Below are 20737 nucleotides of genomic sequence, written 5' to 3'. Positions count from 1 at the left end.
TGTTCATGGATCCTGGGGATCAAACTCCATCCTGCTCTCAGGCCTGCTTAGGCCCTGGTGCCTGCAGAGGAAGTGCTCTTTTAAAAAAGACAGGCAGGCCGGGCGTGGTGGCGCACACCCTTAATCCCAGCACCCGGAAGGCAGAGGTAGGAGGAGCGCTGAGAGTTAGAGGCCACCTTGAGAATACATAGTGAATTCCAGGTCAGCCTGGACCAGAGTGAGACCCTACCTCAAAAGCGAAACAAAATAAAACAACAACAAAAAAGACAGGTAATATTTATTAGAATAAAATTATCTTTGCAAACTATGCCCAAAATACTATCATTTCAACATGTAATCAGTTAAAACATGTGATCATTTACAGCTTTTTTTAGATTAAGTCTTCAAATCCCAATGTGTATTCTATACTTATATGATATTTCCATTTTGATAAGTCACATTTTAGGAATTCAGTAGCTACATGCAGCCACCATATTGGAAAGCAATGCTATAGATTTACACAAGTGATAATAGTATTAACTTTTATCAAATACTTTCTTTTTTATTAGGTATATACTTTGTATGGACACATCTTGTGTTGGTACCATCATTTCCTTCGTCTCTGCCTCCGTTCCACCGAGGGCCTTCCTCTGTGGGGTTGCTCTTTTTTAACAGGCTCCAGGAACAACTTTCAAGCAGTTTTGAGAGCGAGGCGTAATCAGCCTTGCACCAGACAACCACTAGGTGGCGTGGGCCACCTCTTGGTTCTATTCTTCACATTAGGGTTTGAAAAAAACAATAGAATTCTGTGGAGAGGGCGGGAAGTAGCCTTCTCACTTCCCTCCCTTCTAATGCCACTATTGACATTTGCGGCTCCTTGAGTTGTGTAAGCAGGGAGGGTTGCTGCACGCTAGTGCAATAAGATAATAAGGGCAAAGCAGAGCAATTAGTTTCGTGTGAGGCAGAGTTGTATGTGGCCTATGGCTTGCATTGGCAGGCATATGCCCTTTCAAGTAGAGGACACTGTTTCTAGAAAATCAATAGATGCTGCAAATCGGACACAGAACCGGCATTATCATCACCCTGAGCCACTTCCTTGGAATATGCTTCTGACTCAGATGCTGGGAAACTGCATACCAGAGACTAGAAACCTGCCTCTAGCTGTCCTTGCTGGCCACTGAGGGGAAGTCTGCTGAGCTGACATCTAGGTAGAGACATGGAGGGGCAGCAGCAGGGCCAAGGATTTTTGTTTGTGAGCCACAGAAATTATTTTGGCCGTCTGGCTTACAACTCCAGCTTAATTTGACCTGCAAAACAGTGTCAATGTGACTCTCCATTGTGAACATTATACCCGAGAGTTTAAAGTTACATGAAAGAAAACTGTTCAGTCATTAGAACACTAATTATAGTACATTTTAAAATGAGAGTTTAGTTTCTTTACAAATGGCTGTAAGTGCAGGATAGCCTAAAACAGCGTTCACGGGCACACAGTTAATCACTCTAGCTGGGAAGCAGGGGAATGGATTAAAATGGCCTTCGTCAAGCTGGAGGTGGAGGTTAGTGATAACGATGAGGGGAGACGACAGAGTGTTAATACCTGAGCGTTGATGTCGCTGACCCGCAAGCAGGCCCAGGGCAGATGCTGCTGCCGCCCAGCACTCTGATAACAGCTGAGAAGACGCCATCTTCCTCCTTCCTTCCAGCAAGACGTGCTGGAAGGTGAGCAGGAAATTATCCACATCAGCCATTTACTTGCAATCAAGCTGCATCTGAGGCAAATCCAGTTTTTGCTATGGGAAGTGTTAACTGTAGCTTTTAAGCTTGAGTTCAGAGAGTCATTCAAATTCAGCGGTAAGCATGGGCCTGGCCATTGCTCAGTAAGACGACTTGTGAAGTGGAGCCAGAAGGTCTGGAATCCAAGTTCAAGGGCCAGTAGTAGCTTTGTGGTGTCACCATGTTCTTATCTAACTTCAAGGTTTTCTGTCCCCATCTGCCAGATCCCTCTGTCCTGCGCACGTGATGAGAGTGAAAGGAGCCCTGTCTGTGAAGCTCCAGGCGGCAACAGTACAGGTAGACAGTAACTTGAGACCTGAGCCTCCCAGGGCTCTGAAGCAGTGCTTAGAACGGCCATTGGGTGGCATCAGTGAACCCTATCGAGCCCATTGTGGGATGGAGTTGTTTCTGACGATAATCCAGAAATCACAGTTCTACTTTTTTGTTTTTACATTGGTTTTTGATGTTGTTGCTAAACCTAGCGCATTACCATAGCCCAGTTTAAACCAACTCAAACTACTGATTATTTATTAACATGACTAAAAAATGTAGTATTGCTGGCTGGAGTGATGGCTTAGTACTTAAGGAGCTTGCTTGCCAAGCCAAACGACCCAGGTTTGGTTCCCCAGAACCCAAGTAAGCCAGATGCACAAGATGACACATGCATCTGGAGTTCGTTTGCAGTGGCTAGAGGCCCTGGCACATCCACATTCTTTATCTGCCCTTTCTCTTTCAAATAAACAAAATACATATTTTTTAAAGAAGAAATGGCTGGGTGTGGTGGTGCATGCCTTTGATCCCAGCACTTGAGAGACAGTGGTAGGAGGATCTCCATGAGTTTGAGGCCACCTTGAGACTACATAGTGAGTTACAGGTCAGCCTGCTGGGCTAAAGTGACCCTACATCAAAAAACCCCAAAACTAAAAAAAAAAGTACTATTGCTTTTCAAAATCTCAGAAAATAATTTTATACAGAATTCTATCTACACTTTTTCTACCTTAAAAAATGTAAGTGTATAAATAGGCACTGTTGCATCAAAAGTCAAAGCAGGTTGGGTGTGTGCTGGTTAACCTCTATTGTCAACTAGACACTATTTACAATCACCTAGGAAACACACTTCTGGCTGGCTGTGCAGGTGTTTCCAGAGGTTTAAAGGAGAAAGCATTTGAGTACCAGCGTTCTCTCTCTCCCCCCGCCCCTCCCCCACCCCCAGGCTCAGTGTGACCCGCTGTCTCACTCTTGTGTTGTGACAGCTAGAGCTATTCTCACTATTGTGCCTTCTCTATCATACTGGGCTGGATTCTCAAAGGAGCCAAAACTTTCTTAAGTTGCTTTTGTCAAGAATATTGTCACAATAGTAAGAAAGGTGATTAATACAAGATATTGTTCAGTGGTAGATTACTTGCCTAGCATGTGGGAGGCCGTGGGCTCTGTCTTTAGTACCAAAACCAGAAATCAAGAAAAGAAAGAAATTTAATCTCTCTTTTCAGACATGACTAGCAGCTTTCTGAACTCCCATGTGCTTTTCCAGGATGGCACCTGAAGTCTGCTGCCCTCTAGTGTCTGCGTGCAGAAAGCCACAAGCAACCAGAGAGGCTGCAACTGTGCGCCTCCACACACTGCTGCTTTCAACTGCCTGTTGAGAGTTTAAGTTTCATTGCTGTACCCCTAAAACTACCAGGCCAAACTCCACAGTTATAGTTTGTAAATAGATATAGATAATATCGATACAGATATAGAGATGATAGAGATGGAGATAGAGATGATATAGATATCTATATCATCTCTATATTTCAGAAATAGTTTTAGCAGGACTGAGGGAACAGTATCTGTTCTTTCAGTCTCTCTACTTTCCCTTCCCAAATGAAAAGTATCCCCCCTCTGCACCCCAGTCCTGCTTTCTCGCCCCTCCTCTGTTGAGGATCAACTCAGGGCTTCAAGCATGCTAAGCATTTGCTGTATTTTATATTCTTATGGAAGGCTTTCCCAGGAAAACAATGGACCATATTGGTTCTTAGAGTGAATAAGATGTATTTTGTGGGGAACAAATTGGTATTGTCTCCTCCCAGAAGTCTGCTGGTGATAAATTACATTTTGGATTTGTTTCTTTAACTGTTTAAAAGAATCAATAAATTATTGGCGAAGGCAAGAAAAATCTTCCCTTTAAGGTGCTTATGTATTTTCTTTGTAGTATTATTATTATTATTATTATTATTATTATTTGGTTTTTCGAGGTAGGGTCTTACTCTGGCCCAGACTGACCTGGAATTCACTATGGAGTCTCAGGGTGGCCTTGAACTCACGGCGATCCTCCTACCTCTGCCTCCCGAGTGCTGGGATTAAAGGCGTGCACCACCATGCCCGGCTCTTTGTACTATTATTAATTACAAGCCACTTTAAAAATTTTATTTGCAAGGAGAGAGAGAGAGGGAGAGAGAGAGAGAGAGAGAGAGAGAACGAGCATGGATCTGGGACTCTTGCCACTGCAAATGAACTCCAGATGCATGTACTACTTTGCGCATCTGGCTTTACATGGGCGCTGGGGAATCAAATCAGTAACAGCAGATTTTGCAAGAAAGCACCTTTAAATGTTGAGCTATCTCTTCAGCCCAAGTCACTCTTTTAAAATGTGTGTGCTAGGATCAAGCTAGGGCTTTGTATTTGATAGGCCAGCGTTCTACCACTGGCTATATGCCCTACACGTCACTGTTTAGGGAGTCCTATCCAATATGATTGTTGTCACCTCAGCTCTGTGGGCAGGTATAGTTTTGAGCTTAGGTCTCTGGTGTACGTATTTGGGGTAAGGGAAGGTAGAGGGATAGCAGGATGGGAGCCCCAGCAGCCTGGTCTGCCAGAGCAGTAGGGGCTAGAGGACCTGGGATGGAAAAAGTGGAAATGGGCGGGGACTGAGAGTAAGAAGGCAGGTCACGGGTGTGGCAGGATGAGGGCGGTGCAGGCTGCCCCCACCCGTGTTTGATTTTTCAAGGTGTCCACTTTGTGGTCCCCTAGCTTGCTGCCGCTGCTTTGATGTTGCATTTTGGCCAAGTGCCCAGGAATGTCTTGATGTCAAAGCAGATGGAAGCTTTGGAAGTGAGGAAACCTCACGTCATCTCCACAGTAGTTGCAGTGGTAGCAGGGGAGTGATGGCATCGGCCCTTTGGGCTTGCAGAGCCCTCGAGCAGTGTTGGTGGGTGCAGCACATCTTGGTGCACTCGTCTGTGGCTTTTCATTCTTCATCTCCTTCCTTGACCTCCGGAGTTACAGAGCTTGGCTGGTGTTTATTAAAAAAAATTTAAGCATATTTTTATTTATTTGCAAAGAGAGAAAGAGTGAGAGAATGGGCATGCCAAGGCTTCTAGCTGCTGCAAATGCACTCCAGAAGCATGCACTACTTTGTACATCGGCTTTATGTGGGCACTGGGGGTCAAACCTGGGATGTGCTTTGTGCGTGTTCACTGCTGAGCTGTCTCTTCAGCTCCTGGCTGAAGGTTTCTTTTAAACCTTTTTGAAAGTTAATTTTTTAAAAAATTATTGACAACTTCCAAATTATAGACAATAACTGGCTGATAGTTTGATTCAGTTTTCTCTTTGACATTGTCTCAGGTGCTCCAGTGTGACTGCATTCGAATGTCCAGGAGTCAGGACACCTGAAGCAAGGTTGCACCCAGCACAGAGTTTCATTGATACGAAGTGTACCCTGGCCACTGGGGACCTAGATGTCACTATATCTCCATGGTAAAATGAAGCCCTTCTCTTCTCATGGTGGTTTGCCTCCTCGGGGTACAAGCCTCACTTCTTCTTCTCCACGGACTCCCCTGCACATTCCATGTTCAGGCAGGTCGTGGGGCCTTGAGGTGATTGGATTCTGCAATACAACACCAAGCCTGGCAAGAACAGTCTGTTCTCTTCCTTTGACACATTTGGTAAAACCATAATGACAGCCTGTGGCTATAGCTTAATCAGCTGGTGGAGTATTTGCCAAGCACGCAGGAAGGCATCCCTTCTGCTTGTCAGGGGCAACGTTCAGCTGCATCTGCAGCGCCCACGTTTCTGCACCCTGCTGGACGTTCCCTGGTTAGACTCTCTGGAGTCCGTCAGCCATGTTTACCCTGTAGGTGTTTTGCTATTGGCTCCAGTTTTGGGAAGGTTGTACACATTTGCAACAGAGCATTGCACATATTGGGTTTTCAGCCAAGGCTTGCATTTGTGGCAGAAATTTTCTTTTCAGCAAGCGTGGGAGCCCAGGAGAAGGTTCTGTTACTTATAAAAACAGTTATAGGGATGGCTTGGTCTAGCTCAGCGAGATTTTACTTTTTTCTTTTACTCCAGAGCACATATGTATAAGTGTATTAATTGCTTCTTCTCATCTCTGTATCACAGTACCTGACAGAAACAACTTAAGGAGAAAGGACTTCTTTTGGGTCACTCTTGGAGGGAATTTGGTCCATCTTGGCGAGGAGGGCATGGCGGCGGGAGCTTCATCATGGAGGCCATCAGAAGGAGAAGGCTTGGGCTAGATGTCAGTGATTTCTAACCCTCCAAGCCCATGCCCAGCCATCTATTTCTATCAGCCAGACTTCACTTGTTAAAGTTTCAACAACCTCCCAAAATAGCACCACTAACTGTTGGGGATAAAGTGTTCAAACACATGAGTCTGTGGCCACATTTTATATTTACAGTCAAATAGTAAATGAATTTTACCTAGAATTTGCCCTAGAAATGCACTGCAAAGTGGAACAGCTCCAGGGCTGGTCATTTTGGGGAAGAGGGTCTGAGGGATAACCAGGGGCCCAGCTGACACCATGAGCTCATCCCACCATGAGGAGGAGTCTGGAAACCAGCACAAGAGCAGATTGCTTGATGTTATGGTTTGGATCTGAAATATCCCCCACAGGCTCTGTGCCAAAGATTTAGTTGCTTGCTGATGACATTATTGGGGGGTGGAAACTCTAGGAGATTGGGCCTAGTTGGAGGAAGAAGGTAATGAGGACCTGTCCTGGAGGAGTATAGTGTGTGCGGGCGGCTTTCTCCCCACTCCTTTCTCTGCTCCTGTCTGCCATGAGATAGGTAAGTCACTTACCTTACCCCATGATCCTGGTCTTGATGTTCTGTCTCAGCATATATGGGCCCAGAAGCTACCTAGTGATGGTGGACTGGAACCCCTGAACTATGATCCAAAAGAAACCATTCCTCCTTGAAGTAAGTTGTTTGTGTCAGACATTTTGTCACAACAATAGAAGCTGACTGACACACTTGAGTCCTCAATGTGGGGATTGAGCTTAGGCTTCATGAGTGCTAGACAAATGCTGTACCAATGAACAACATCTCCAACCCAAGAGTGTGTTTCTAAAACTTCTACAACCTAGCAGCAAGGAAGCCACATTCCAATTTACTCGTGAGGGCAGCTGTCATCTCAGTCAGCTAGATGCTTTGCAAGGTTGTTAATTACTAATCTTAAACCTGATTATTTAAATTCTTTTCACTTAAGCAAGAAGCTTATGCGTACGGCACCTTTCCTTTATGACAAATATGTATACTTATTTTGAACCAAGCAAGCATATTTATTTTTAATTTTTAAGTTGTTTTGGCAATTAGAAGTAATTTTCAAAGACTAAAGATGTTGTTCAGACTTTGGTTAGAAAATGAGAAACATAGTATGCAGGTTTCCTTTATTCCACTTAAAAATATTTTATTATTTTTATTTATTTATTTGAGAGAGAGAAAGAGGGAAGGGGGTGGGAGAGAATGGGCACACCAGGGCCTCCAGCTACTGCTACCAAACTCCAGACACATGCACCACTCTGTGCATGTGGCTTACGTGGGTCCTGTGGAATTCAACCAAGGTCCTTTGGCTTTGCAGGCAAATGCTTTTACTACTAAGCCATTTCTCCAGCCCTAAAATTGGGCTCCAAATTTGGGGGTTGGGTGGTCCATTGGCCTTAGCTTCCTGAGAAGCTGGGAGTACAGACATGTACTAGTATGCCTAGATTTTTAAAAAATTGATGTTTCAGGGCTGAAGATATTGCTTACTGGTTAAAGGTGCTTGCTTGCAAAGCCTGATGGCCCATGTTCAATTCCCTAGTATGCACAAAATGGGCCATGCATCTGGAGTTTGTTTGCAGTGGCAGGAGGCCGTGGTGTGCCCATTCTCCCTCTCAGTCCCAAGTAAATAGATTAAAAAAAATACAAAAAAAATTACACTGAACAAAATCTTCAAATTTTTTTACTTTTTCAAAAAGCACTTGGGGGCTGGAGAGATGGCTTGGCGGTTAAGCACTTGCCTGTGAAGCCTAAGGACCCCAGTTTGAGGCTCAGTTCCCCAGGTCCCACGTTAGCCAGATGCACAAGGGGGCGCACGCGTCTGGAGTTCGTTTGCAGAGGCTGGAAGCCCTGGCACGCCCATTCTCTCTCTCTCCTTCTATCTGTCTTTCTCTCTGTGTCTGTCGCTCTCAAATAAAATTTAAAAAAAATTAAAAAAGCACTTGGTTGGGTGCATTCTCATGTGTGTGCATGTTCTTGTGAGTGAGTGTGTGAGCACAGGCATGCAACTGCCATGGCATGCCTGTGGAGGTCGGAGGACAGCTTTTGGGTCAACCATCTGCCTTCCACTTCATTTGAGGCAGAGTTTCTCACTATCGATTCGTGTTCTGCAATTCTTTGCTGCATATCTAGGGAGCTTCCAGAAAATTCTCCTGTCTTTGCCTCCCTTCTTGTTACATTATGCTGGGTTATAGCCCTGCTAGGTATTTTGGCATTTTATATGGGGTCTGGGCATCAAACTCAGGTGCTCCATGTTAAGCAGTGAGTGGCTATTCGTTACCCCATCTCCCTAACACCCCAAAATTCTTAAAATATTTCAGGTCTACGTAATTCAATTGGAAAATGCAGCTGGATTTTTTAAATTTAAAATTTTTAAATAATTTAAAATTTTATATGCAGGTTAGGCTTAAATTATTTAGCCAAAATGATGTAAGCTGTAAATAAAGGACAATGGCCCTGGGTGACACAACCAGGGGAATGGCAGTAAATATTGGTGTTGGCCCCAGATCAGCTTGAGTTTCCCCTTTTTGGCCCTATTTTGGTGTAGAGCCCTTTTTCAGCTCTTAGATTTCTGATACTGCCTTTGCATATATGGCCAGACGCCTCCCCACACTGTCCTCTCTCCAAAACGGTCTGGACTCTCAAGTGGGGCAGCTGCCGCTACGTGCTTCCCATGATTCTCTGCTAAAGTTGTTCTCAGAGCTGAGACATCTTCTGGGGATGAGTCCTTCTTGAGAAAGTAGTGCAGTTTGTTAGTCAAGCAACTCTCTAATGAGCTATGATGGGAAATGTTTAGGTGAGATACTTGGTCTGAAGAAGTTAATTTTCTCACATCCTTTGCTCTGTTGTCTTGTATCTTGCCCAGACAGCGGCTTCTGCTGACCACATTCAATCTGCCCATGCCCAGATCTTTAGAAAATTCACCTGTGGAGTGAACTGTTGGCCAGAGACACCTACTGAGGTCCCCATTGCCAAAACGTTTGCTTACCTGCCACAGGTAAAGGTAAGACCCTACTGCTGAAGACACCACACGTTGTGGTCACAGGACATTGGAATTCTATGCTGGAACCAAAAGGGAAGCTAGCTCCCTCCCAAATAGTCCTCATAGTGCTGGAGCCCCATGGGAGCTGCTGGGGGACAATGGTCACCCACAGCATGAATAAGCACTTGACCCTGTAGACTGTGAAATCAACTAGCCAGACTGGAAGTACACACTTGTACAACAGCGGTACTTAGGGTCTGCAGGTTACCAATAGTTCTCTGATTGGACATGAAGCCTGCTCAGTGAGAGAGAGCTTATATCTAGTACTAGAAACCAAGTCAGACTCCCAGAGTCAGGAAAAAGTGGGATGGCACACCAAAACTCTCCTAAACAAGTTTGCATACCCTCTTTAGCCCAAGCTGCTCTCACTCTTGGTTGGAAAATCTGCTTTATTTTACATGTGGAAGAGAAAGCAGAGGAGAATCAAGACCCACTAATAAGACAAGAAGATAGCTGACTGCCCACCATGAGACTTGCCACCTCTTCCTGGGCACAAGAGAAATTGCAGGGGAAGTGGCTACCTGAACACTGCTGTTACTGCTAGGGCAATGGTGACAGACCCGGTGATCAATCAAAGCCCATCAATGCAGGAATCCAGAGGCTACAGAGAAGTCAACACTAGATAAGACTGCCAAAAGGCCTGCCATGGCTCAGGGAACATTGTGGAAGAGGGAGAAAAAAGACTGTAAGAGCCACAGAGTGGGTAGGAATACCCTGAGGCACAGCCACCACTATCCTATAGGGACTGAGGCCTTTACGACACCGCTGAGGAGAGCCTCCCGGGGAATGGGAGCTGGGGACAAGGAGATATAACGTTATCATATATACAAAACGAAAAATTTTAAATGGACCTGTGAGAACCAGCGAGCATCAGCATGGTCTCATTTTCCTCCCTTTCTTCCCTCCTCCCTCCCTGTCTCCCTGCCTCCCTCCTTCCTTTCCGCCCTCTCTCCCTCTTTCCTTCCCTCCCTTCCTCCCTTCATCCCTGCCTCCCTCCCTCTCTTCTTCCCTGCTTCCTTCCCTCCCTCCCTGTCTCCTCCCTCTTTCCTTCCTCCCTCCCTCCCTCTGTCTCTGCCTCCCTCCACTGCTTCTGAGCCAAGATCTCCCATAGTTCAGGCTGGCCTGCTTGGAACTTACTGTGTAGTTAAGTTTGCCTCCACCCCCAAAGCACTGAGATTACAGACATGAGTCTTCATGTCTAGCTTTGACACTATCTCTTTTAGTCCTCATACAATAACACTGTGAATTTGACTTTATAGAAATAGTAGCAAAGAGGCTTAGCTAATCTGTTTGCATTGCCAAACCCAATGACTGATAATAATCTGTAAGATTTATTAAGCTTTGTGGTGAAGGCTGGAGAGATGGCTCAGTGGTTAAAGATATTTGCTTGCAAAGCCTGATGGCATGGGTTTGATTTCTCACTACCCATGTAAAGACAGATGCACAAAGTGGTGCTTGTATCTGGAGTTTGCAGTGGAAAGAGGCCATGGTGTGCCCATTGTTGGTCCGTCTGTCTGTCTGTCTGTCTCTCTTTTCCTGGCAAATCAATTAAAAGCATATATTTTTTTTGACAAGATTGATGGTGAACTGCACATGGTGGTGCACACCTTTAATCCCAGAACTCAGGAGGCAAAGGTGGGAGGACATGCATTCAAGGCCACCCTGAGATTATTCCACGTCAGCCTGAGCTAGAGTGAGACCCTACCTTGAAAAACAAAACAAAAAAAAGATGGATGGTACACTTAACATGTCTCAGGTGAGTGCTTTGTCGATTTAACCCTCAGTTCCAGGAGATGCTAATGTCCTAGTTTCTTAGAAGACAGGGAGTGACTTTTAACAACTCGGTAAGACACAGATCCTGACCTAAAAGGAAAAATGGTGTGAGAAACTATGTGGTGAGGAATGGAATTTGTGGTGAAGACACCTGTTGTGTCCCTAATTCTTTTCCTTTTTTTTAAGCAGGGCCTCACTGTGTAGCCCTGGCTGGTATTGTACTCACCATATCCTTCCTTAGCCTGACAAGAGCTGGGGTTATAGACTTAAACCACCAAACTCATCTTCAGTCCTGACTTCAAAGTATATCTCATGGCAATTTCTAGAACAAATATAACAGGTGTGTTCCCCTGCACAGACCCAACCAGTGGAGGAGATTGTTCCATTGTCATGCTTGGTTCAGGACTAAGGCAACCAGCAGGTGCCATTCCCAGCAAGGCCATGAGTCTTCCCAGGTCAAAATAGTGACTGGAGAGTAACTCTTCAAAGGAAAGTACTCCCATGTTAGATGAGCCTTCAGCTACCCAGGCTTGTGGTGAAATCACTCTGAGAAGGAGACCCACGTGGATCTGGTTTCCCATGCATCTGTCTGATGGTGTATAATGGATGAGAAACTAGGACACTGAGTGAGCTTGTGGCAGAAATGTAGTCACACATACTCTCCTCCAGGTTCCTGGAAATGAGGAAGAGACCCAGTGTGCAGGAGAAAGTGAGAAAATGTGTCACTAACATTTTGTTGAAACAGAGTTATCTAAGCACCAAGTAACAGGAATCTATTTGCAAGGAGAGAGAGAGAGAGAGAGGGAGGGAGAGAGAGGGAGAGGGAGAGGGAGAGAATGGGCATGGCAGGCTTCTTGCCACTGCAAACAAACTCCAGACACATGTGCCACTCTGTGGATCTGGCTTTACATGGGTACTGGGGAATTGATTCAGGCTTTATAAGCACATGCCTTAACTGCTGAGCCATCTCTATAGCCCATAGGAATCCTTGTAAATTTATCTGGTTTAGAGAATTAGAAAGAGGAATATAATCATTAGATCTCTTAAGCCAAAGAGAGGCAATTATTTATGTGGCTCAGGAAAATATTCTATATAATTTAGGCAAATGGAGAGCCTTTCTGTTTGTAATTTACAAAGAACTTCCCCCTGAGAGACTAAAGGATCACAAGTAGAGATGTTGAGCTAGGGGACCTCTTGGTGATATTTTTTTTCGAATTGAAGAGCATGTTGTATTGTTTAATGCTCAGTGATTATCAGGAATAACATTTCCATTTATTTTGTTTTTAGATTCAGATGTTGAACAAAAATAATGACAGTGCATTCTTTTCAAATATTTTCTTAATTTAATTACAGTGATCGAGAGAGAGAAAGAGGGAGAGAGAGAGAGAGGAGAGAAAGAATGGGTGCACTAGGGCCTCTTGTCTCTACAAATTAACTCCAGATGCGTGTACCCCTTTGTGCATCTGACTTTAAGTGGGTACTGGGGAATTGAAACCAGGCCCTAGGCTTTTCAAACAAGTGCCTTATTACTGAGCCATCTCTCCAATCCCAAAAGTGAATTCTCACAAATTCACATAGTCCCCTAAGCATGCCAGCCTATCTAGTCTCGCTAGATAGGCTCCCTGTAACCACGAGAGGATGGGAGCTAGGAGATGAGATTTTGTGGACATCTACTAAGGTTATGTTGTTTAAATTTCATTAGAGTTTAAAGTTTTGTTGCACTGTGTATCTTTTCTTTAATTTATTTGTTTATTTGAGAGAGAGAGAGAGAGAGAGAGAGAATGGCAGACAGAGGGAGAACACGTGCACCAGGGCCTCTAGCCACTGAAAACAAAGTCCAGACACAATGCACCACCTTATGCATCTGGCTTATGTGGGTACCGGAGAATTGAACCTGGTTCCGTAAGCTTTGCAGGCAAGTACCTTAGCTGCTAAGCCATCTCTTCAGCTTTGCAATGTATATTTTAACACTTAAATATACCAGTGATGTTAGAAACATGTGTGAGGTGTTGAATCACTTTATTAGAACATTATAAGGCATATTTCAAAACCATTTGATAAGAAATATAATAAATAAAATATAAATAAATATAAATTACTTCACATAGTTTCAAGAATACAAAATTATCAATAAATACTTTTAAATAAATGATGATTGAGTGTTCCCACAAACACTTTGGTACAAAATAGCTTATCAATTCTTGTTCTTCTATAAAAGGGGAAGACAAGCACATTCAGGGAGGACATTGCTCCTTAGCAATCTGCTCATGGAAACCTACAACATACACACAGTAATTGCAAAAAACAATTAGAGGGGCCATGCAGAGGTAATTGCCACCTTCCATGAGGGCTGAGAATGTGCCAGGAGTAGGAGGATTCCTGCCAGAGCTTTATTGTGACCAGGTGTCCCCCTCTCTAGTTTTTAAACCACCTCTTATTAATATTTTTTTGGTTCATATTTTTATAAAAATGATGCTAAGGTTGGGAAGGGCCTCCACCTCTTAGGAAGAATTCAGATAGCTCATGACTCTGTTGATAGTCACGGAACGGATTCTGAAGGCATGGAGTAGTATGCAGAGCTTCGTCTTAGTTTTATACAAATCTGGCTCTTCAAGGATAGCTTCCTGTGGTATAGTCTCACTGTGGAAATTCAGGGCCTAAAAAAATACATACGTATATACATGTGTGTATGTGTTAGAATATTTACATATACCCAACCTGGAAAAGTCCACTCAGAAGATGAGAGAAGAAATAACTCATTTCCAGACACACGAATCTTCAGTGACCTCTGAAAAGACCCTTAAGCTGTACAGAAAATCATCAGCATTTAGAATCATTGCATTTTAGAAAGACATGCTTCTATAAGATGACATTGGTTCTAATTCTTTTTAGGTTACATTAAGAAGCCATGTTCTTTTTGGATCTATTGATCAGAATGCCATCATCCCTGTTTGCTATAGAAATGCCATTTGTGTAAGGTACATAAATGCAGTGGTAGATTTCCTATCTTTAGCCCTTGTATTTGATAACACAGAATAAAAATTTATGTTTTGTAACATCACCCCATTTTATAAATTGACACAAATAGGGGTTAACTGAGTGAGCATAGTTGTCTACTTATGTAGAACTAATTCCATTACCCACATCACCTGACTTCTGCTCCTATAAATGAAATATCAACTACCCATCCCTGAATAATGATTGCTTGATACTTACATGAATTTTACTGCCTTTCAAACAAGTAATCTGACACACACATATATGAAATAAAAATTTAAAAATCAGTTTTTAGAGAATGATTTCTGCCACTATGTTACCATTCTTGCCCATCACCAAGACATCCATTTTTCTTTCTTACATACCTAAGTTGTATATCGGCATTGTGAGCTAATGGTGGTCACAAAATTTTATCGCAAGTGCCCACCAATGAGGAACATTGTGTGCATCCCTAGATAACAGGCCACTCTTCTCACACTGTTTACATTTTGGTTCAAACAGGTTATAATCAGGCACTAGCCCCATGTGTTTTTTCTAGTGTATTCATGGATATACAAACTGCCCAGTGCAGGCCCATTTTGAATCCTTTTGAGGTGAGTGAGATGACAAGTATAGAATCCTTTTGTAAGGGATCCTGGTTTTGCCTCTTACTGCTGTGACTGGGACAAGTGGCTCCACTCTCTTAAGCTTCAGCTCCCTTGTGGACAGACTTGATTTCATTGTTGTGGGATGACCTACAAAATGTTTATGGCCATCTGCATAGAGCCTGGTGGTCAACATGTGGTCAAAAGATACGAGGTACTTTTCTTAGGGTGTCTGCATTTGCCTTCATTGTGGCAAGAACCCTGAAGACTGTCTTCTACCAGTTGTAATTCTGCAAGGCCTTTGTCAGCGGGATATCAGGTCTCCCTTAATCCAGCCAGTCATGACTTTATTACACCTTCATCAAGGACCCTGGCCGGCCCCCTATTTTCACTGACAGGATGATGGCTTACCTGCATCAGGTCATCAATGGCTGCCAGCACACTCTGATCTACAAAGATCTGTCTCTTGGGATCCATCAAAAGCTTTGCATTCATGGCCTTGAACTCCATCTTGTACATCTTCAAGTCCTCATAGATACTACTAAGGCACAGGGTCTAGGTGACATGACAAAACGGGGTGGAACCCTTTCAGATAGGTTAAATAATTTTCTCCATTGCATGTGAGAAAAGGGTGGTATGTCTTACCATCATCAGAGATGTCTTTCCAGGGGCCAGGCAGTTCCCATTCTAGGGGAAAGAATAATGAGACATCAAGACTATGAACTCATCATGTGGGGAAAGGCTTTATTTAGTTTGCTTACTCACAGTTGTGTAAGTTGTCTCTTTGGAAGCCAGGCAGCTCTCATTCTAGAGGGGAAAGGCATACATCAATTATGTTGTTTTTATTAATTCTTCATATAGATATATCTCATTGTTCATCTCAAACTTATTGTGACAAAAACACATCAAAAAATTTTTCCAGGTTGGGGGGAGATTGTTTAGTGGTTATAGAAGTCTGTCTACCTGAGTTTGATCCTCCCTAGCACTCATGTAGAGCCACATGCAAAGTGGTGAGCTTATACCAATGTGCCTATGCCAATGGGAGGTAGAGCCAACAGAATGGGCCCAGCTAGTCTGGCATATGCAGTAGCAAAGCTTCAAGAGACCATGTATCAAAGAAGCTGGAAGGGGAGGATGGATGCCTCGAGGTTGTCCTCTGATCTCCATGCCATGACATGTTTGCACACATACACACAAATACATTTTTTGACAATCACAATCATGATTATTTTTAAGTGTATACTTTAGGTGTGTTAAGTGTATTCACATCATTATAACAAGTTTTTTCTTCTTTCAAAATCTTGCTTGTCATGGACACCAGAAGTTTAATTTTTCAGAGGTAGCCAGAATTGGATGTACAGCTCTGAACTGTGCCACATGCCTTGGGGGCAAGTCCTCTATACCTTGACCAGTTCCAGTGGTAAGCAGGCCTTCAGGGTGCTGGTTTTGTCTTTTGTTATATCTTCATGGTCAACCTTTTCAGCAGTGCAGGGGTACAGTGTGAGGTTTTGTCTGGCCTGTAAAAACCACGAGGACAAGCTGAGATGACACTTTTCTCAGGACAGTTACCTTCTGTGAGGCTGGCACCCCAGGGCAGCAGTGAGGCGGGATCTGCCTGCCTTAACCTTCATCTCTGTAACCTATAGGAAATTCAGACTCTTCATAAGATGAAAAGAAATAGGCTGTCTGCATTCTCTCTCTCTCCCTTCGTCCCTTTGCTCAGGATGTGCTTCTTAGGATGACATTTTTCCTGTTCTGTAAACACTGCTGTCATTCCTGTGGGTGGTGCCACTTGCTTCTGGTGAAGCCTATTTTCTCTTTGGACAAAGAAGTCACACTGTATGAACCTCTTCTCCAAGTATCATTTATAGAGGGAACTGTTAAGGTCATATCCTGATGGCTACAACACATAAGGACACCCTAAAAAAAAAGTACTTGAGAAGTAATTAGTGGTACACAGGCATTGCACATACAGAGACACTGTCTTACTGATGTGTTGGAAAACCCTATTGGACTTGTATTCTTCACAATGTCTCTTAAGAAGTCAATGGCTTTCTTACTGAAGCTTGAAATAATTTTACATTCAATTATGGTAACAAGGATCTGACAAGGGAGGGACAGCTGTGTGCCTTCCTGGATTCCAAGTTAAGCTGTGGAGATTGGCAAATGCCCAGTTGTCTAGAAGACATATAAGCAGACAAGAGGTGCTGGGAGGGCATGAAGGCTTTGGCAGGAGCAGGGAGGGAAGCTCTGGAGATGCTGTATCTGATGGAAGAGGATTAGAAGGCCTCCCTCACCTGAGGTGCTGGGAATATGCTATGTGATGAGGCAAACAAAGGGTTAGGGTTAAGGTACAGAAGACCTCCAGGTTGTTGCATAGCTGATCTTGCAGTAGAGAGATGATCTGAATGGTTATTGTAACCACAGGGTCCCCACTAGTGGAGGAGGAAAGTAGAAGGGTCGACCGGAGTGACACAGCATGAGGAAGACTAGGGTGACTCTTGGTTTTGTCAGTGCTGCAGATTGAAACTAGGACCTAACACATGCTTGGCCAGCAGCTTAACACTAATCTATATCCCCAAGCCCTGCCTTGAAAGGTAGAAGGAAGTTGGAGCCACAGAGTATAGCAGTAGCTTTCAGAAACTGAAGAAGACCAGGCAATGCATTTTCCTCTACAGCCTCCAGGAAGGGGTGCTCTGTGGCATTCTGATGTTAGCCCAGGGAGATACACATTGGACTTCTGACCTCCTGAGCTATTAAATAACTGTTTGTTGTTCAAAGCCTCTATGGTTGGGGAAGTAGTGCAGCAACAGAACACTTGCCTAGCTTGTGAAAGGCCTTGGGTTCCATCCCAGGCACCGCTCTCAATAACTGATTTCAGCAGCAATAGGAAACATGCATGCTATTACTGGAAGTGTCTAGCTGCCCTGGGCAATCACCCTCAAGCAGATTGTAAAGGGAGAAGTAAAATTGTGGGCTGGTTCCATTCTTCAGACCTTTTCAAGGGAAGCTGAGAACTTAACTTGGAGCTGTTCTGTCTTATCCATAGGGAACCTTCTTCAACAAACAAAACACTTATCTCTCCAGGCTTCACTAGGGGTACCTCTTTTTTAAATTAAGATTGGTTGAGCTTTGAGGAACAGATAGCAGCACATTCTGAAAGATCAGAAGAGTTCTTGAAGAAGGCTTTGTGACATTGAACTTATTTTGAGATAGTCATAAGGCAGCAAGCTAGAAAATCCTCAAGAAAGATATAAAAAGACATTAGGAAAACAAAATGATGTGTGGGTGTACATGCTTGCATGTGATATTGGGAATGGAACGCGGGCCCTTACTCATAGTTAGGCAAGCGCTCTACAACTGGACTATACCTCTAGCCTCAGCATATAACTTTGCAGCAAGATCAAGGTTAAAATGCACCAGTTTTACAATGGGAAGGTGTTTTTTTTTTTGCATTAAAACATGAAACTTTCAATAAATAGTAAAAAAAAAAAGGGGGGGCATATTTCCCCTCAAAATGAAAACTGGAAGAGCACTGACACAATCATTCCCAAGATGTGTCCCTCTGACAAGGAGCTGCCACACCGTGCTGGGTGCTGGTGAGTAGAAGGAGGACCAGTGTCACTCATCTCTGTGGCTTGTGCACACAGAAAATGCTCCTGAGAACTCTTTCCTGGGTTGGCATGCAGTGTCAGAAACAGGGCAACTGCTGCAATGTTATCCATACTGCCAGGCTGTGAGGACCACCCATCACCCACTTTCCTCTTTGCAGACACACCAAAGCAAACGCCGTTATAATTTATTCCCACTGTTATGTTCTCTGGGGACACCATCTCACTGAGACTCTTGGCTCACAGTTGGGTCACTTGTGAGGTTCCCTCTCCCCTCCTGACAGCTGCTGATGAATTCTTCCTCAGAAAGTTCCCACATCAGTTCAGAGGTTCCCTCCTCACAGGAGCTTCCAAGCCAGAAGAAGGACACTGAGAAACTCACCATCTCAAGCGTGCTGCTGACCACCTTCAGCAGGTTCTGGGCATGGTTAAGGCACTGGAACCTTCCTGGGACTGGTGTGGCCCTGGACAAACTTAGGTGGTCCAAGAGGACAAAGGTGGCCAAAAAGAGGAGGCCTGAAAGGCAAGTGAGGGGCCAGAGGAGCTTGTCAGCGTGGCTTGGCTGCCTCTATCTTCCAGCCATTCTGTCCCTCTGCCCACTCAGTTCATGGTACCGACCTGCCTCCCAGATTGCACCACCTTCCTCCACACCTAACAGGGGGAGCAAGTAAGTGGAAAACAGCCCTGTGATCTAGGGCAGACACCAGCTCCCCGGGAAGGTCCAGGATGAGCTGGGACAAGGGTATTGGGCTTGGTGCTCCCTGAAAGACTCCATTTTTGAGTAGGGAAACTGAGGCTAGGGGATGAAATGACTGGTTCAGACTCAGGACCTTGAGTTTTGGAAACAGTAGGGTGACAAAACCTTGGTTTTGGAGCTGGGCCCCAGTTTCTCCTCTGTGCGGTGAGCATGATGGTAGTGCTGGCTGGGGCACCGATGTCTGGTGCAGAGTAGGACGAGCCAAGACTCCCAGCTTCCTTCCCTGTGACCTGAGGTGACTGAGGCTGCAGTCTGCAGTCTCTCTGTATCGGCCCTGGCCCGGGCTTCTGCCAGCTCTTCCCGGGCCGCCTTCCCGTCCAAGCCACCCTGGTCCCTGCGGGGGCCCGGTCGGCCACTCACCGTGAGATGGACGCATGCTGGGCGGACGCGGCGATCTGAGCGGGCGGGCGGTGTGTGCAGCAGGTGAGGCGGTTGGGCGGCTGACCCAGGGGGACACATTTTTATAATTGTCTCAAGGCGCAGGACTTTCCCAGGACTATGGTCTCTTGCTTTCTCTCTCTGTCTCTCTCTACATCAGCTTGTCAATGACACGTGCGGTCGCTGGGCCCGCGGAGCTGGCGGCGCTTTCGGATTAGCTCTCGCGGAGTCCGGGGAGCGCCCCGCGCCTCCCACCCGCTCAAAGCGAAAGTGAAAGGACGAAAGTGACGGTCGCATCGGCGGCCCCTGCAGGCTCCCGGGGACGCGGGAGCAGTGCCTCCCACTGGCGGTCACGCTGCCCTGATGGCGACCTGAGTCAGGATGGAGTGGATAAGTCATTCATCATCCGGTTCCACTGTGTGCCAGGCCAGCCAGGGTGAACAGGACGCTTTAGGGACCCTCTCCTACCAGGTCTCCATATGGTCATAAGCACAAAGGGATGAAACCAGTGTCATTGTTGAGTAACTGATGGCTCAGTTCTGGCATCTCTGGGAGGAAACAATTTGGATTTGGTGGAAGGGAGGGATGCCTGGTGTCCTGTGAGAAAGGCCCCTGATTCTGCAGTTGCAGTGAGGCCTCCTGGGTGAGGGAGGGAGACGGCAAAGGCTCCTAGATCTGAGTGTGATCCTGGGTCTGAATGTGAACATTCAAGTAGGCATGGGATGGGCGCAGGCAGGGACTGGCTCTGGACGCAGGGATTAAGGCTCACACAGGAAGGCAGAGAGAGGGGAGGCTGGGATCTTGAGGGCTGTGAGGGTGCACATGGACAGGGCAACGCCAGAGAGCCCTGGTTGCGGAGCTGAGGGCCATGCAGGAATGTCAGGCAGGGAGAGCTCCTGGATTTGTATGATGAGACCCCTTCAGCCGTGTGGACACAATGTATCCTAAGGACCTGGAGCAGATCTGAGGGAGCAGTTGGCAGGATATGTCTCCATCATGGCTCCATTCTGGATAGGGAACAGAAGAGGCAGTATTGTCAGGGTGATGAGAGGCCAAAGTTGGATTGAGAGATGGTTCCAGTTCCCTCTGCAAGGAGTTAGTCTAGGAAGGGAGTTTGGAGCAGACAGTGAGGAGTGTTTTGAAGGTGCTGGATGTAAGGTTTCCTTGGGAGTTTTCCGTTCACTCATTTCTACCCCACAGTAGAGTGCCTAGAGAGTAGAGGGGTGTTTGGTCACCAAGTTGGAGCTTCCCATGAGTCTTGCTACACCCAGGCCCCTGACTGCCCCTGGGGAGTTTCCAGAGC

General features: G+C 45.2%; 1 protein-coding gene across 2 annotated transcripts; it reads right to left on the bottom strand.

Annotated features, from left to right (window-relative positions):
* Positions 1 to 13160: 13160 nt before the first annotated feature.
* Positions 13161 to 19575, bottom strand: Il12a (interleukin 12A). Of its 2 annotated transcripts, XM_045130164.1 has the most exons (7): positions 19417 to 19575; positions 18682 to 18815; positions 16092 to 16205; positions 15454 to 15495; positions 15334 to 15375; positions 15100 to 15243; positions 13161 to 13764 (listed from the first exon to the last, which is right to left on the bottom strand). In XM_045130164.1, exons 1-7 carry the CDS (start codon positions 19430 to 19432, stop codon positions 13609 to 13611), a joined length of 648 nt encoding a protein of 215 aa, XP_044986099.1. In that variant the 5' UTR covers positions 19433 to 19575; the 3' UTR covers positions 13161 to 13608. The 2 variants fall into 2 exon arrangements, with proteins under 2 accessions (XP_044986099.1, XP_044986100.1); XM_045130165.1 differs by lacking the exon at positions 16092 to 16205.
* Positions 19576 to 20737: the final 1162 nt, after the last annotated feature.

The sequence above is a fragment of the Jaculus jaculus genome, chromosome 11 (assembly GCF_020740685.1).
Source record: "Jaculus jaculus isolate mJacJac1 chromosome 11, mJacJac1.mat.Y.cur, whole genome shotgun sequence".
Lineage (NCBI taxonomy): Eukaryota > Metazoa > Chordata > Mammalia > Rodentia > Dipodidae > Jaculus > Jaculus jaculus.
This window is presented reverse-complemented; position numbering and strand designations above follow the sequence as displayed.

What these genes read in the sequence shown, in the direction of transcription:
- Il12a (XM_045130164.1), bottom strand. An exon ending in TCAGCAGCACGCTTGAGATG is followed by an intron (nt 16,206 to 18,681) that starts GTGAGTTTCTCA and finishes TGGTTTTTACAG; the next exon opens with GCCAGACAAAACCTCACACT. An exon ending in GAAAGACATCTCTGATGATG is followed by an intron (nt 15,244 to 15,333) that starts GTAAGACATACC and finishes CATGTCACCTAG; the next exon opens with ACCCTGTGCCTTAGTAGTAT.